The 18,266-nt window shown below is 44.2% G+C and overlaps 1 protein-coding gene across 7 annotated transcripts in view; it reads left to right on the top strand.

Annotated features, from left to right (window-relative positions):
* The window catches only part of LOC100664052 (arylsulfatase H), a 93,926-nt gene that overhangs the window by 48,885 nt on the left and 26,775 nt on the right, over nucleotides 1–18,266 (top strand). For 4 of the 7 annotated variants that reach the window (XM_064278806.1, XM_064278802.1, XM_064278803.1 and 1 more), the window contains exons 2-3: nucleotides 4,496–4,652; nucleotides 17,963–18,002. In XM_064278806.1, the coding sequence (XP_064134876.1) occupies nucleotides 17,996–18,002 (7 nt within the window). In that variant the 5' untranslated portion in view covers nucleotides 4,496–4,652; nucleotides 17,963–17,995. Of the gene's footprint in view, nucleotides 1–4,495; nucleotides 4,653–15,379; nucleotides 16,704–17,962; nucleotides 18,003–18,266 lie in introns of all 7 variants that reach the window. The other 3 variants (XM_064278805.1, XM_023542034.2, XM_064278804.1) reach the window with 2 other exon arrangements.

Genomic DNA, 18,266 nt, shown 5'->3' with positions numbered 1-18,266 from the left:
CACTCCTGAGTCTCTCAGAAGATGGGGACTCATGCTGCTGCTTCCAGGCTGTCCTGGAGACTCTTGGAGGCTGGCCGGGGCCCCCACTAATCAAATAAGGCACACACATGATCATGGTTTTCCTCGGGGTCTCTCAGCTCTCCCAGGGCCCCAGCTGGGAGATGGAGCAGGGGCCCCTTTATATCTCCAAGTGAATCCCACTCTGCTCAGAAAGCAGAGGGAAAAGATGAGACACCTGGAACAGGAAGACACCCCAACGTCCATCTTTCTCAACCCACTGCTTCATTCTCCAATGTGCTTGTCTTTGAATCCTTTCTGTTTGTTTTGTCTCCTTGCCATCAACTCAGAGAATTAATGCTACTTACTCCCACCCCCAGTGAGACTGATTTATCCTCCCTCTTCTATTCCACCTTCCTTTTTTGTTTCCTTCTATGACCCATCGATCTTCTATCCATCCACCCACCCACCTGGCCACCATTCCTTCCTTCCTTCCATAATCCATCCATCCATCCATCCATCCATCCATCCATCCATCCATCCAACCATCATCCATCCATCCATCCATCATCCATCCATCCATCCAACCAACCTTCCAACCATCATCCATCCTTCCATCCATCCACCCACCCACCCACCCACCCTTCCATCCATCCATCCATCCATCCATCCATCCATCCATCCATCCATCCCCCTTTCTTTCCTTCCTCTCTCCCTCCCTTCCTTCCCTCATCTCCCCCTCCTTCCTTTCTCTTCCTCATTTTATCCTTCTTTTCCTCCTCCTCCTCTTTCTTCTTTGTATTCCACTTAGGTTAGCTTTATCCTGAGTTGTGGTTTAAAATTTTACTCTCAAGGCATATAAAGAGAACAACTCCTTGTGGCAAGAATTAGCCTTCTGCAGCCAGTCACTATGTTCTTTCCTTGAAAAGGCAATACTTGAGAATTGTCGGGGATCATAAGAAATTTTCATGTGGGTTACATACAAGAAGACAATCTTAAAATCCCTGTTCCCAAAATAATTAATTTGGCTTTGATGTTATTAGGAATATAGATATTTTATGCTTTTAAGAATATATATAGTATATATAGTCTGTCTCTCTGTATATATGGAGACCCTGGTGGTGGAGTGTTAAGAGCTACAGGTGCTAACCAAAAGATCAGCAGTTTGAATCCAGGATTGACTTCATGGCAGTGGGTCTCTCTGTTTCTATCTCTATATAGATAACCTGTTGCCACGGAGTCGATTCAGACTCCTAGTGACCCTATAGGACAGAGTAGAACTGCCCCATAGAGTTTCCAAGGAGCATGTGGTGGATTTGAACTGCCGACCTTTTGGTTTGCAGCCCTAGCACTTAACCACTAGGCCGCCAGGGTTACATACAAAAAAAAAATTTTTTTATAATTAGATAGATAGATAGACAGACAGACAGACAGATAGATAGAATTCACTTACTCCATTTTAAAAATTTCCCACTGATATGATTTTGGCTTTTTTTTTTTTTTTTTCACTGGAGATTTACGATAGGCAATAAAAGGTCAGGAAGAGAGGTATTTTGGCTTTACTGAAGAATTAAGATTTCCAAGAGATTAGATCTGATAGTTACAATATTAACCAGTAAGGGCACTTTTTTTTTTTTTTTCCTCCTGTGGAAGAATGACCTGGCGATCTGATTCCCTAAAGATTGCAGCCAAGAAAGCGGTGTGGGGTGGTTCTACTCTGTAATACATGGGGTTGCAATGAGTTGGGGTTGACTCCAGGCAGCTGGTTTTGTTTTTGTTCTTAACAATCTTTATCAAAATGGGAGGTAAGAAGAGGAAAAGTCTACTGAAGTCATCTTTGTTAGAAACCAGAAAATGAAGTTCTTCTGGGGAGAAAGAGCTGTGGTTACAGGAGTCTGGAGGTCATTTCTGGGACCCTTTGTTCAGAAAAGCAGAGCAAATACAGAGGAAAACCTCTACGGTTGTTGTTGGACGGGAATGTCTCTCCTGGCAATGGGGCGGTGAGGGCCCCGAGCTTCCTCACAGCCCTCACAGACCCCGAGGAAAACATCTGTTGGCGTGACAGCTGGAGGCAAGGGTTGTAACTGGTTTGGACGGATCACTTTCCGTTTTTATTTCACTTCTTATTACAATATTTTATTGCGTTTTTGGTGAGCATTTATACAGCCAATGAGGTTCCCATTCACTTTTCCTTTTTTAACCTCTGAGATTCATTCTGTGATTTCAAAAAATACCCGTGTGCCCCCTGTTTAGCAGGCAGCCGGATGTCAGGGTTCCCGCAGCCCGGCCCTGTTTCAGAAATGTCTGCAGCTGTTTGTGCAAATTACCGGTTTAACTCTGTCCCTGAGTTTCTGAATCAGCAGCTTAGGGTTGGGCTCAGATTTCTGCTTTTTCTTTTTAATCTTTCTATTTGTTTGTGCGCGTCTGAGCTTGGAAACAGCTGTTTTGCAGTATTAATCTTGGAATTAGCTCTTTCCTGCCGAGCTTTCTGCTCCAGACATTTTGAAACGAATAAATTGAACATTTGTGTGTGTGCATGGGTGTTTATACACACACACATTGTACGTGTTTACGTATGTACATACACACACATACAGTAATTGTTGTTGTTAGCTGCCGCCCAGTTGATTTCAACTCATAGTGACCCCATGTGACAGAGTAGAACTGCCCCATAGGGTTTCCTAGGCTGTGATCTTTACAGGAACAGATTGCCAGGTCTTTCTCCCAAGGAGCTGCTGGGTAGGTTTGAACTGCCAACCTTTTGGTTAGCAGAAGAGTGCTTAACTGTTGTGCCACCAGGGCTCCTCGTATAGCTTGGCGTCCGCTGCTGTTGAGTCGTCCCCTGATTCATGGAGACCCAGTTCTCAACGGAACAAAACACTTCCTGGTCCTTCACCATCCCCGTGATGGTTTGTGGATGCTTGTGATCCGCAGGGTTCTCAGCGGCTGGTTTTTCTAAAGTATGTTGCCAGGCCTTTCTTCCTAGTCTGTCTGAGTCTGGAAGCTCCGCTGAAACCTGTTTAGCACCCTAGCAACACACAAGCCTCCAGTGACAGATAGGTGGTGGCCGTGTATGAGACTCACTGGCCGGGATTCCATCCCGGGTCTCTCCCATGGAAGGCGAGGGTTCTACCACTGACCCACCCCTGCCTGACAATTTGCAGGGAGACTTTAAATCCTACTTTTTATCAAGCAAATGATGCAGCTTGAAGGATCCTGCCTGCAACAGATTAAAAGGTGGACCTCAAGCTTGTAAGGTGTGTCTGCACTGAGAGCTGGGTCTGGGGTTTGGGGAAGAAGGGGTTTATTTGTGAAGCAAACATGTCCTAGTTTGTTTATTAATAAAAAAGCGGTTAAATCCCATGTCTGTTCTTTTCTGGGAGGCCAGGTCTGTAGGTAGTTGAGTGTACTGGTTCTTGTTCAACACCACCTGGGATCAAACCACTTACTACCTTGGGCAGGTAACACACTCAATTTTATCTACTCTCAGATATGCGCTTTTTATCTCCACTTTTTCTCTCATTTAAAAAAATTGTGGTGAAATAAATGTAACATAAAATTTACCATTTTAAAGTGAACAGTTCAGTGACATTTAGTACTGTGATTAATGTCTTCGCCTGGTGTCATGGGCTGAATTGTGTCCCCCCCACATATCTGTCAACTTGGCCAGGTCATGATTCCCTTGTACGATCGTGTGATTGTCTACCATTTTGTCTTCGGATGTGATTTTCCTCTGTGTAGTGAATCCTCTCACTATGATGTAATAAGACGGATTAGTGGCAGTTATACTGATGAGCTCTACAAGATTAGATAGTGTCTTAAGCCAATCTCTTTTGAGATATAAAAGAGAGAAGCGAGAAGAGCGACATGGGGACCTCATACCACCAAGAAAACAGCACCTGGAGCAGAGCGCACCCTTGGGACCTGAGGTTCCTGCGCTGATGCTCCCAGGCCAACGGAAGACTGAGGCATCACAAGGACCTTCCTCCAGAGCTGACAGAGAGAGAAAGCCTTTCCCTGGAGCTGGCTCCCTGAATTTGGACTTGTAGCCTACTAGACTGTGAAAGAATAAACTTTTCTTTGTTGAAACCATCCACCTGTGGTATTTCTGTTATAGCTGCACTAGATGATCAAGACACCTGGAGAAACAAAACCAGTAAAGTGTGTGTATAAATATCTATATAAAGAGATTCAAATCAAGTAAATGGGTCACGAGGTTGTAGAGGTTGGAATGTCCCAAATCCTTAGGTCAGGCTGGGGACTTTTGATACATGGAGCTGCAGGGGCTGGTGAACCCAAGATCAGTAGATCAGACAGCAGGGTTCTTGCTCACAGACTGTAAAGACCAATGAATCCCAAGACTGACAGGTAAGAAAGCAGATAACTGCTAGCTCAAGTCCCAAGAACTGGTGGTCAGAGGAACGGGAGCCAGCTGCAGGATCCAGAGAGAGCCAAAGCCCTCGAGCCTTACCAGAATGTCCACTTATATTTCTTGCAGACCACTCCCCAAAGGAAAGTCCCTTTCAACTGATTGGCTACTCACGGCAGATCCCATCATGGAGGTGATCACACCATCATACGAGTGCCAAACTACATCATAACTGCCAAACCACTGAGGATCACGGCCCAGCCAAGTTGACACACAAGCTTGGGAGGTATGTAAGTTTGGTAGTTATGTAATGATGTAGTTATCCTTCATTTTGTGATATAATGTAATCATCTCCACGATGTGATCTGATGTGATCAGCAAATCAGTTCTAAAGGGAGTTACATTGGGGATGTGGCCTGCATCCAATATATGTGGACTTTCTGGCAAAGCTGGCTGGCTTTTTCTTTGTCTGGATTCTGCATTCGACTCCTCATTGTCTGACCTCTGGTTCTTGGGACATGAGCCAGCAGTCTGTGGTATTGCCTGCTGATCTTGGGTTCCTCAGCCCTGGGAGCTGCATGAATCAGGAGAAGCCTGACACCTGACTCATGGACTTGGGACTTTTCAGCCTCTACAATTGCATGAGCTATTTCCTTGAGATAAATCTCTCTCTCTCTATATGTGTGTGTGTGTGTCTGTGTGTGCACATGTGTATATACATACCCCATATATATAGAATCCTTGGTGGTGCAGTGGTTAAGACCTTGCTTACTAAGCAAAAGGCTGGCAATTCAAATCCACCAGCTGCTCCTTGGAAACTCTATGGGCAGTAATATGTATCTCTCTATAAATAAATGTAGATAGATAGATAGCTATAGATAAATGGGGCCCTGGGGATACAGTGGTTAAGTGCTTGACTGCTAACCAAAAGGTTGGCAGTTCGAATCCACCAGCAGCTCCGTGGAAATCATGTGGGGCAGTTCTACTCTGTCCTGTAGGGTTGCTATGAGTTGGAATCGACTCGATGGCAATGGGAATATATATAGATAAATATAGATATCTATAGATATATTTTTTAGATACGCTTCACTGGTTCCACTTCTATAGAGAACCCAGCCTAGGACAAGTACATTTTCAGTGTTGTACAGCCATCATCTCTACCTATGTGGTGAATTGAATTGTGTCCCTCAAAAATATGTGTCAGCCTGGTTGGGCCATGATTCCCATTGTGTGGTTGTCCTCCATTTTGTGACTGTAATTTTATGTTAAAGAGGATTAGGGTGGGATTATAACACCCTTGCTCAGGTCACATCCCTGATCCAATGTAATGGCAGTTTCCCTACGGTGTGGCCTACAACATCTTTTATCTTACAGGAGATGAAAAGAAGGGGAAGCAAGCAGAGAGAAGAGGGGATCTCACACCACCAAGAAAGCAGTGCCGAGAGCAGAGTGCAACCCTTGGACCTGGGGTCTTTGCGCGGAGAAGCTCCTAGTCCAGGGGGAAGATTGATGAGAAGACTGACAGAGACAGAAAGGCTTCCCCTGGAGGTAACGCCCTGAATTTGGACTTTTAGCCTACTTTACTGTGAAGAAATAAATTTCTTTTTGTTAGAGCCATCCACTTGTGGTATTTCTGTTATACCAGCACTAGATGACTAAGACAATCTAGTTTCAGAATTTTCCATCAACCCCAAAGAAAACCCCCATACCCATTAAAAGGGGCCCTGGTGGTGAGATAGTTAAGTTTGGTGGTTCAAACCCACCAGTAACTCCTCAGGAGAAAAGATGACCACCTGGGAAACCCTACGAGGCAGTTCTACTCTATCTTATAGGGTCTCCAGGAGTCGAAATCGACTTGATGGCCCACAACAACAACATACCCATTAAACAGTCACTCTCCATTATCCACCTGTCTTAGTCACCTAGTGCTGCCATAACAGAAATACCACAAGTGGATGGCCTTAACAAAGAGAAATCCATTTTCTCACAGTCTAGTAGGTTACAAGTCCAAATTCAGAGCATCAGCTCCAGGGGAAGGCTTTCTTGCCCTGTCGACTCTGGAGGAAGGTCCTTGCCCTCAATCTTCCCCTGGTTGAGGAACTTCTCAGACGCAGGGACCCTGGGTCCAAAGGACGCCCTCTGTTCCCTGCACAGCTTTCTTGGTGGTATGAGGTCCTCAAGTCTCTGCTTGCTTCCCTTTCCTTTTATCTCTTGAGAGATAAAAGGTGGTGCAGGCCACACCCCAGGGAAACTTCCTTTACATTGGATCAAGGAGGTGACCTGAGTAAAGGTGGTGTTACAACCCCACCCTAATCCTCTTAACATAAAATTACAATCACAAAATGAAGGACAACCACAGAATACTGGGAATCATGGCCTAACCAAGTTGATACACACATGTTTTGCGGGGCATGGTTCCGTCCATGACACCATCTCCCTCTGGAAATCTGCTTTCAGTCTCTATGAATTTGTCTCTTCTGGGCTTTGAATATAAATGGAAAAATACAGTATTTGTCCTTTTGGTACTGACTTATTCCACTCAGTGTAATGTCTTCAATGTTCATCCATGTTGTAGTACATACCAGGACTTCATTTCTCTTTACGGTTCAGTAATATTCTATTGTATGGACAAACCAGGTCTCTGGATGATGCCAACGGCTCGCACTCGGCTACTGTTAGAAAGGTTGACTGTTCAAACACTCCTGAGGCGCTACAGAAGAAAGACCCGGGCTCCTTGGAAACCCCAGGGGGAAGTTCTACTCTGTCCTGGAAGTCTAAGTGTCGGAAGCGACCCGACGGCAATGGGTTTGGTTTTTTGGTTAGAGTTTTTGTTAATGGCGGTGGAATAATCTGGAAAAGGAGAGTGAGAACGGTTGCATAGCTTGAAGAATGCAATCAGTGTCACTGAATTGCACCTGTAGAAATTGCCGAATTGGCACATGTTGTGTATAATTGTATCACAATAACGATAATAAGAAATATGCCCTTCATTCATTGTGAGCCCTTTGCTTGCCTCTCTGGAAGTTACTTAGCCTTGGCGTGTATTATTGTAGGTTGTTGGCTTGTCTGTCTTTTTCAGGAGAATTTTCATATTTGCATCTCTGCTCAGCCTCATCGAGCCCCTCTTTTATTTATGATACATGCCAAACCAAAAAAAAAAAAAAAACAACAACCAAGCCTGTTGCCATCGAGTCGATTCTGACTCGTAGCGACCCTATAGGACAGACTAGAACTGCCCCATAGAGTTTCCACGGAGAGGGTGTTGGATTTGAACTGCTGACGTTCTTGTTAGCAGCCGTAGCACTTACACCACTAGCCACCAGGGTTTCCATGGTACACACAACTAGGCTTTAATAAATGGTGAAATTAAACAAGGAAAGCTTCCGTTAGAAAAGTGTTTCTTAGTGAATTGCCAACTCAAGCTAGCACAAAGGGTGTTATGGGTTGAATTGTGTCCCCTGAAAATACGTGTGGTAAATCCTAACCCCTATTTTTTGTTTTATACCTGTGGAGGAGCCCTGATAGCGCAGTGGTTAAGTGCTATGGCGGCTAACCAAAAGGTCAGCAGCGCAAATCCACCAGCTGCTTCCTGGAAACCCTATGGGGCAGTTCTACTCTGTCCTATAGCATTACTGTGAGTTGGCCTTGACTTGATGGCAGTGGGTTTATTTATTTTTTTTTTTATAGCTGTGGATGTCATCCCATTTGGGAATAGGTTTTTTTTGTTATGCTAATGGGTCCATCTCAGTGTAACCCGTTATCCTCATCGAGTTAATTTTGACTCATAGCGACCCTATAGGACAGAGTGGAACTGCCCCTAGGGTTCCCAAGGAGAGGCTGGTGGATTCAAACTGCTGACCTTTTAGTTAGCAGCCAAGCGCTTAACCACTGCACCACCAGGGCTGCCAGTCAGTGTAGGGCGTGTCTTCATGCAATCACTTTGAGATTATCAAGAAGCAGTTTAGACACAGAAGAAAGCAGACAGGGAGAGAAGACCCACACGGTCAGAAGATGACAGAGACAGACCAGTCTACCAGCCAGGAACTCCAAGGACGGCTGGCTGGAGAGGCTGAGACCAGGACCTTCCCCCAGAGCCAACAGAGATAGAGAGAGAGAGAGAGACTCCCCTAGAGCTTGCACACTCAATTAGAACTTCCAGCCTCCTGAACTGTGAGAAAATAAATTTCTGTTTGTTAAAGCCACCCCCTCGTGGTTATTTCTGTTACAGCAGCACTGGAGAACTAAGACAAAGGATGTACCCCTGTTGCAATACTTCCATCTATAAATGCAGCTAACGAACTCTCTCACCTAAGACCTGTGCACGCCGGCTTAATGATGGGATGTCTGTAAGATGTACTTAGACTGAAAGATAAAAGCTACAGTGCAAAGCATGGAGTAATATCTAAAATGGTGATATCCACCTTAATCTTGTTCTATTCCCTCCTCCATCCTTCCAAAGCCTAACTGTGGCCATTAATTACATTTTATAAAATTTATCTTGGGGGAAAATATATTCGATTTCATTAAATTCCTTTAAGTATAGATGCACTTTTAGTACCAGTTGAAAGGCTTATAGGTAAGTAAGTATACACAACCCTCCCAGTAGGTGATGCTTAGCTATAAAAATAATTGATGGGCTGGGGTATTGACCCACCTGGGCACTTAATTGATATTTAATGATAATGGTGATGACACTGACTTAGAATTCTGGCAGGAACTCCGTCTTGCAGGACCAGCGTCCACAAACGTAGAAGCCAAAGAAGCAACTTGCTGCAAGTAAGTAAATGGGCTAAGTTTATTATAATTCTAGCTGTGTGGGTTTGTTTTTTTTAACGATCAGCACGGTTGGAAGCGGACAGCTGATTATTGCTTTTCTCAAGTCATATTATTTTGCAATTTCTAGAATTTTGTGTAAAAGGAGTCATACAGTATATGCTCCTCCAGCTGGTTTTGGCTTTACTCAGTATCGTCTTTCTGAGATCCAGGGAGGAATGCTGTCGTCTGTATCCGTAGTTGGTTCCTTTTTATGCTGGCTAGTGGTACATTGCATCCTGGCTGTTCCACAGGTGGTTTATCCATTCGCCTGCGGGTGGGCACTGTTGTGGTTGGTCGGCTCCGACTCACGGCCACCCCACGTACAACACAGCAAATCGTTGTCTGGTCCGGCGCCATCTTCATGACCATTGGCACGTTGGAGTCCATTGCTGCGGCCATTGAGTCCAGCCATGTCATGGGGGGTTTCCCTGATTTTTGCTGAGCTAACACAGACTGCACACTGGAGGAGCCAAATTCTAGTTTCTGCAGTGGATTTTAGAGCGATCTGTGGCATTCAAGTTTAAGAATATTTGCCATTTTTATGGAGACAATTAAGCAGGCTTTGAAAGATGATGGAGGTGGATGACGGTGGGTTGGTAGTAGATTTATGAAGCCTGTGTGAATAAGGTTGGAAACCCAAAGGATTTGTTTCTTATTTTTTGAGAGGGCATCTATTATAATCACTGAAGGCAGGGGTGATGCAACAGATCCCATTGCAACAAATAAATGAAAATTCTATATTATTATTTTGTCTGCTTTTACAAATCGAAGTTTGACATATATACTGAAACAACTGGTTGCTGTCGAGCCGATGCTGATTTGTAGTGACCCTGGGTGACAGAACAGAATCACCCCGCAGGGTTTCCAAGGCTGTAATCTTTATGGAAGCAGACCAACATATCTTTCTCCCTTGAGCAGCTGGTGGGTTCAAACTGCTGACCTTTAGGTTAGCAGCCAAGGACTTAACCACTGTGCTACCAGGACTCCTTCTGGACGTACTTAGTATAAAATAATAGTTTTTGCCACTTCAGAGGCTAGGATTTCCTTATGGTAAATTTACTTCATATTGGCTATATTTTAATTTCGTATTGGTAGTGTTTTTCTTACCTGTTGCATCAATTCCAACTCACAGCAACCGTATAGGACAGAGTAGAACCTCCCCGTAGGGTTTCCTAGGCTGTAATCTTTACAGAAGCTGACTGCCACATCTTTCTCCCATAGAGTGGCTGGTGGGTTTGAACCGCCAACCTTTCGTCTAGCAGCCAAGCGCTTAACCACTGCACCACCAGGACTCCTTAGTGTTTGTCAGAGTAAAAAGCAAAGAATTAGGTGTGTGGAATCTATCTCATTCAATGTAAAACTTGCTTTATTCCGATGGCTGAAAAGAAAAACAATGCTTTTAATAACAGACTCATTTAAAAGTTTTCCATATCGTTTAATATTCGCCTTTATGATGCCTAACCACGGCATCCCCAAAATATTGAATATAAGGCAGTTTGGGGAAAGCCGGTGAATTTCTGTGAATCTCTAGAAAGCTTTAGGAACCACTAATACAGCATGGAATCGTACGAGAAAACAATAATCGGACTGTATGAAATTCGATCCCGTAGTGAGTTACTAAAATAAGATAATTAAGAAACGGTCTAACTTTTAATTATGATAATATTTAGTTACAGATAATAGAGTAGACCCATAGGGCTTGCATTCTAAATCATGGCCCTTGGCCGAGGGAGTCAGAAACTTGAATCATTAATATCCAGCCTTTGGTGTCACACAAGAACACAATGTCACGTTAGTTCAGGTGTTCTCGGGGGAGGGGAGGAGGGGGAGAAGAGGTTATATTGCCCCCCTCCCCAGGGGACGCTTGGCAACTTCTGAAGACATGTTGTCAGAAATGTGGGAGCTGCTGGCATCTAGGGGGTGGAGGCCAGAGGGAACGCTGAACATCCTACAAGAAAGAATCATCCACCCCAAAATGTCAATTTATCTATATCTTTCTATCTTATTTATCTGTCATCTACTATCTACCTACCTACCTACCTAATATCTATCTACTTGTCTATCTATCTTATCTATCCATCCATCTACCCATCTCTCTACCTATTCATCCATTATCTATCATTTTTATTTATCAATATCTGTTTGTCTATTGTATCTATCATCTGCCTACTTGATATCCATCTTATCTGCCTATCTAAATATCCAACCCTCCCTCCCTCCCCCATCCCCCACCCCCATCCCCCATCCCTCCCTCCATCCATCCCACCATCCCTCCATTCCCCCATCCCACCATCCCTCCATTCCCCCATCCCCCCTCCCTCCCTCCCTCCCTCCCTCCCTCCATCCCTCCCTCCATCCACCCCTCCCTCCCTCCATCCATCCCTCCCTCCCTCCCTCCACCCCTCCCTCTCTCCATCCCTCCCTCCCTCCCTCCGTCCCTCCATCCCTCGGTCCCTCTGTCTGTCCGTCCATCCGTTCATCTGTCCGTCCCTCCATCCTTCTATATCTATGGGAGAGGTTTGCAACCAATGACTCTGATCACCAGGGGACACTTGGCCATGTATGGATACATTCTGGATTTCACACTGGGAGGGCAGGTCATACTGGCCTCTGGTGGGCAGAGAGCAGGGAAGCTGCTCAACACCCTCCAGTGCACAGGAGGACCCCCACCCCAGAGAATCACCCAGCCCCAAATGTCCGCAGTGCCAAAGCTGAGACTCTTGCTCTGGTGCCGTCTGCCTGGTTCTCTAAGCTGGCTCGCATCCCCAGCCACGCATATGCCTTGAGCTCTGTGTCTGTAAATGGTACCAGGGCATCTCCACTTTAGCTGATGAGGAAAGGGGGCTTCATGAACCACCCCCATCCCCAAGTTTGGGTTCCGAGCACATAGCAAAGAGGGAAGCAGGGGCAAAAATAAGAAGCGTGATAGGTCCTTTTCTCTACTTGAAGACACAAACTGCTGGATTCTGCTGAACGTCTTCCCTGGGTTATAATTATAAACACTGATTACTCCTATCCAGCTGACTTTGGGGTCCAACACTGAGAATTGAGCTGCACTGAGGGTCTTACTATGCGAGTGTGTTATGGGTTTGTATATGTTCGCAGGCTCTCCAGGTGTGTGTGGGAAGGAAGAAAGAGATTTCTCTTTCATTTAAACAGCACAGGCACTACGGGAGTAGTTTGACACCTAGAGTATATTCTATCCAATCCCAAACCAAACCTGTTGCTGTCCAGTCAATTCCGACTCATAGTGACCCTATAGGGCAGAGTACAACTGTCGCATAGGGTTGGCTGGTGGATTGGAATTGCCAACCTTTTGGTTAGCAGCCTAGCTCTTAACCACTGTGCAACCAGGCCTCCAGAATATGTTAGTTAATAGATGAAGTATTTTTCTTATTAATGGGTGGGCTGCATTTGAATTTATTATTGCTGCTAACTTGCCGTCGAGTTGGCTATGACTCATGGCAACTCCGTGCACAACAGAACAAAACATTGCTTGGTTCTGCACCATCTTCATTGGTATGCTTGAGTCCATTGCTGTGGGCGTTGTGTATTTTGAGTGCCTTCCAACCTAGAGGAGTCCCTGGCTGGCACAAACTGTTAATCATTTGCCTACTAATCGAAAAGTTGGTGGTTTGAATCCACTCAAAGGCATAGAAAGAAAGGCCTGGCTATCCACTTCTGAAGGGTCACAGGCTTGAAAACCCTATGGAGCACAGTTCTACTCTGTAACACGTGGGGTCACCATGATTTAGAATTGACTCGATGGCAGCTAGCTTGGTTTTATTTGTGGTCCAGTCTAGAAGTCTCATCTTCCAGGACTATAGCAGACCATATTCTGCTGTAACCCGTAGGGTTTTCATTGGGTGATTGTCAGAAGTAGATTTCAAGGCCTTTCTTCCTGGTCTGTCTTGGTCTGAATTTACTAAAAATAAAATAAATAATTATATTTATTTATTTTTATTTACTAGTTGACTGTAAAATACAGGTCTTTTCTCCTGTAGCTGATTGAATCTGTGTACAAGTGGGTCTAATGATATTAAGGCTGTTTTTCCTCACTGAGAAGTGCCAAAGGTCAAGTTGGTGATATTCAGGTCACCAGGTGGTTTCCTTGGATGAAAAGGCTTATAAAACTAATTATTATTTTTACTTCACCTGTGGCTGGGAAATGCCTTATGGGATTATACAACTTCAGTCAGAGGGGACCAGGAAATCGCTGAGTCCATTCCATTTGTTTTATTATACGAAGTCTTCCAATCCGTGAGCACAGAATGCCCTTCCACTTAGCTATAGGACAGAGTAGAACCACCCCATAGAGTTTCCAAGGAGCTCCTGGTGGATTTGAACTGCCGATCCTTCGGTTAGCAGCCACAGCACTTAACCACTACGCCACCAGGGTTTCCTCCACTTACGTAGGTCTCTTTTATTCTCTTGTACTAGTGTTTTGTAATTTCCTTTGTGTAAGTCTTTTCCATCCCTGGTTAGGTGTATTCCTAGGTATTTTATCCTTTGGGAGGCTATTATAAATGGTGTTGTTTTCTTGTATGGAATTCTCACTGTTTGTGTGAAGGAACACAACAGATTTTTGTGTGTGGATCTCACAACGTGCAATGTTGCTGAATTCTTCTATCATATCCAGAAGACTTCTTGTGGATTCTTTGGGATTTTCTATGTATAGGATCACGTCACCCGCAAGTAGGGATAGTTTTACATCTGCCTTTTCACTTTGAACACACTCTGTTTCTCCTTCTTGCCTTATTGCTTTGGCTAGGACTTCTAGTACAGTATTGGATAAGAGTGGTGATGATGGACGTCCTTACCTTGTTCCTGTTCTCAAGGGGAAGGATCTTAGTCTTCCTCCATTGAGAATAATGTTGGTGGTTGGTTTTGGATAAAAGCCAAAAAACCAAACCCACTGCCATGGAGTCGATTCCAACTCATAGCCACCCTGTAGGGTTTCCGAGGCTGTAAATCTCTATGGAAGCAGACTGCCACATCTTTCCCCACTAGTGTTTTCAAACTGCCAACCTTTCATCAGTTGCTTTACCACTGTGTCACCAGGGCTCCTAGGTTTTGTGTATATGTCCTTAATTATGTTGAGGAATTTGCCTTCTGTTCCTATTTTGCTGAGAGTTTTTATCAGGAAAGAGTGTTGGATTTTATCAAGTGCCTTTTATACATGGTCTTAGTCATCTAGTGCTGCTATAACAGAAATGCCACAAGTCGATGGCTTTAACAGAGAGAAATTTATTCTCTCACAGTCTAGGAGGCTAGAAGTCCAAACTCAGGGTACCAGCTCCCAGGAAGGCTTTCTCTCTCTGTCGACTCTGGAGGCAGGTCCTTGTCATCAGTCTTCCCTTGGTCTGGGAGCATCTCAGCCCAGGAACCTCAGGTCCAAAGGCACTGCTTTCTTGGTGGTATGAGGTCTCCCTGTCTCTCTGCTTGTTTCTGTCTTTTATATCTTGAAAGAGACTGGTTTAAGATGCTATCTAACCTTGTAGATCTCATCAATATAACTGCCACTACTCTATCTCATTACATCATAAAAAAAAAAAAATCATAGAGGTAGGATTTATAACACTTTGGGAAGTCACATCAGAAGATAAAATTGTAGACAGTCCTATAATACTGGGAATCATGACCTAGCCAAGTTGACAGATATTTGGGGGGGATGAAATTCAGTCCATGATATACATCGACTGAGATGATCATGTGATTTTTTTTCTTGGTTTTATTTTATGTGGTGAATTACATTGGTTGATTTTTCTAATGTTGAACCATCCTTGCATGCCTGGTATGGATTCCACCTGATCACGATGATGTATGGTTTTCTTAATGTGTGGTTGAATTCTGTTCATTCCTCTTATTTTCAAAGAAACATTTTTAAGTCCAACCCCTTTATTTTAAAAGGAAACAACCATGCAGCCCAGAGAAGAAGCTTTGCAAAGGCCACAGGGTGAATTAATGTGAAATCAGCAGCACCCGAGATGAAAACCACAGTCTGCCTTTTAAGGGGGTCGGGAGTCTTATACAGAAGCATTCCTAGGGGCCTGTAGGGGTAGTGAGAATGGATGACCACTCACAGATTGGAGTGTGGGCTTCAGTGGCCCCAAGGGTGGTCAGCTGCCTGAGCAATCATGTTGGAGAGGCCGAACATGAGATGATGATCCTAAGAATTTCTTCTTGGCTAATTTACAGATACATGGACGCACACACGTGCGCACACACACACACAAGCCTTGAGTCGGAAGCCTCATCTGGAACCTCAGCTCTTCAATTAACCAGCTTTGGGAAAGCCTTTTAAACTCTCTGACTTTCAGTTCCCTCTCCCGTAACATGGGAGGGTCACAGTTAACCCTCTAAAGAAGGCAGGGAAAGATATTTTGAGATCAAATGGGAAAATGCGTGTGGAAATGCCTTGGACATTATACCAAAAAACAAATTAAAAAAACCCAAACCCTTTGCCATTGAGTTGACTTCCACTCATAGTGACCCTGTAGGACAGAGTAGACTTGCACCCACAGTCTCCAAGGAGCTGCTGGTGGATTCGAACTGCTGACCTTTTGGCTACCAGCTGAGCTAAGTCTTATACATTACCGTTATAGCAGGGTTATTAATTCCCATTATATGCCACCTGTGTTGTGAGGTGTGTAACCTCACAAACTTTAAGTGGTTTGACAATCCTAAACCATTGCTGTCAAATTGATTCCGACTCATAGCGACCCTATAGGACAGAGTAGAACTACCCCATAGGGTTTCCAAGGAGCAGCTGGTGGATTTGAACCACCGACTTTTGGTTAGCAGTCGAGTGCTTAACCACTGTACCACCAGGGCTCCTTTTTGAAGTCCTAGACAGAGGCGTAAAGGGTGTGCCTGACCCAAGCCATGGTCTTTTTAGTTACCTACATGTATGCAAAAGCTGGACAATGAAAAGGGAAGACAGAGAATTGACGCATTCAAATTGTGGTGTAGGTGAAGAACATTGAGTATACCGTGGGCTGTCAGAAGAACGAACAAATTAGTCTTAGAAGAAATAGAACCAGAACACCTCTTAGAAATGAGGATGATGAGACTTCCGCTCGCTTACTCTGGACACGTCATCTGGAAAGACCAACTGCTAGAAAAGGACAGCATAAGCGAAAACAAGGGAAACCTTCCATGAGATAGATTGACGCAACAGCTGCAAGAATGCAATGAAAAACACCAACGATCATGAAGGTGGTGCGGGACCGGGCAGCGTTCCGTCCTGTTGTACGTGGGGTCGCCATGAGTGGGAGCCAATTCAACCGCCACTAACAACAACAAAAGATGGGGATTGTGCAACGAGTTAGATTCTTATAAAAGGATCGTAATTACAGCCGCTAAAACATAGCCTCCGGTGACTATAGCAGGTCAGAGCTGGTCGTGGTTATGGATCTTAACGTTCGGAGCACTGGCCACTTAGGCAGCAAAGGTGCTGTGGACTTGCCGTTTGCAAAAACCACACGTTGCAGCAGAATACCAAGAATAACATAGGTCTGATGTAAGTATCTGTTGGATACGTGCCTGTCGGTTTATTATTTATTTTAGTGACTCTGGAATGAGGAGTTTCCTTTTTTTTTTTTTTTAATCCTGGGTGCTTTTATTGTAAACTGTAGATAGATTAGAAAAACCAAGTTCATTTGTCCATGTTTGTGCTTAGTCTAATCTTATGAGCACAAAGATTCACCTTGCCTTTAACTTTCTGTTCTTAAACGCTTTTTTGGAAATGCTTGATTTTAGCGGCTTTTGCCTCGCGACTGCTGACATATTTACAACTACCATAAATTGTTTTAATTCACCAGTTAGGAAATTCTTTGCCTGGAGACTTCTCCTCCCTCTATACTTGCTGGTTTGAGATAAATTTTTGTGATCCCTATAATAACTTTTTTTCCCTTTTATTTATTTATATTGTGCTTTCAGTGAAAGCTTACAGCTCAAGGTAGGTTCTCAGACAAAAATTTATACACACTTTGTTAGATGACCCCAGGTGCTCTCCCTATAATGTGACAGCACACCCTCCCTTTCCACCCCAGATTCCCCGTGTCCGTCCAACCAGCTCCTGTCCCTTTCTGCCTTCTCGTCTCGCCTCCGGACAGGAGCTGCCCATTTAGTCTTGTGTATCTACTTGAACTAAGAAGCACACTCTTCACGGGTATCATTTGATGTCTCATAGTCAGTCTAATCTCTGTCTGAAGAGTTGGCTTTGGGAATGGTTTTAGTTCTGGGCTAATGGAGAGTCTGGGGGCCCTGTCTTGTGGGGTGACTCAGGAATGAAGGATTTTTGTTGATGAATCAATTAAGCTCAGAGTACTCGTTGGAAATCTACCACGAGACCTGTCTTGGCTGGGTAGATTGAGCACGCTGTTTTGCCTTTTTCTCTCTGGACAAACATCACGTGTTTGCAACTATTGTTGTTGCTTTCGAATTGGTTCCGACTCGTGGCAACCTTATGTATTACAGAAGGAAACGTTGCCTGGTCCTGTGACACCTTCATGATGGTTGATAAATTTGAACCCATCTTGCAGCTCCTGTGTTAATCCATCTCACTGAGGTTTTTCTCTCATTTTTGTTGACCCTCTACCAAACGTGATGGCGTATCCAACGTAAGCGAGATGAAGTTTTGCCATCCTCCCTTTGCGATTAGGTATAAAGCATTTAGTAGGTTACCACACATGTGCTAGTTAGCACTTTGAACCATTGACTGTCTAGCATTGAGGAGAATATTTGCTTTGTAGCTGAATTTATTCTTCTCTTCCTCAGGAAAATTATAAGGAGCCATGGAACATCCATGCCATGACTGGTAAGTAGGCAAATTCAGAAACCTTCACAATTATCTGTAGGTTGACAGAAGGGTTCTTGCCAGAGCCTTCTCCATCTCAGCTAATTTTGGGTCTGCTTGAGCTACCCCAGAGATAAATGTTAAAAAAAACAAAAAAACTTCCACGATGACTGGATTATCAATCTTTCCTTATAGGTTATTCGATTTATGTTTTATTTGCTTTGGAAGTATCATTACATTCATGTTGTTGTTGTTAAGTGCCATTGAGTTGGTTCTGACTCATAA

This window comes from Loxodonta africana, chromosome Y, assembly GCF_030014295.1.
Source record: "Loxodonta africana isolate mLoxAfr1 chromosome Y, mLoxAfr1.hap2, whole genome shotgun sequence".
NCBI lineage: Eukaryota > Metazoa > Chordata > Mammalia > Proboscidea > Elephantidae > Loxodonta > Loxodonta africana.
The sequence above is the reverse complement of the archived record's forward strand: the minus strand, read 5'-3'. Positions and strand labels throughout refer to the sequence as shown.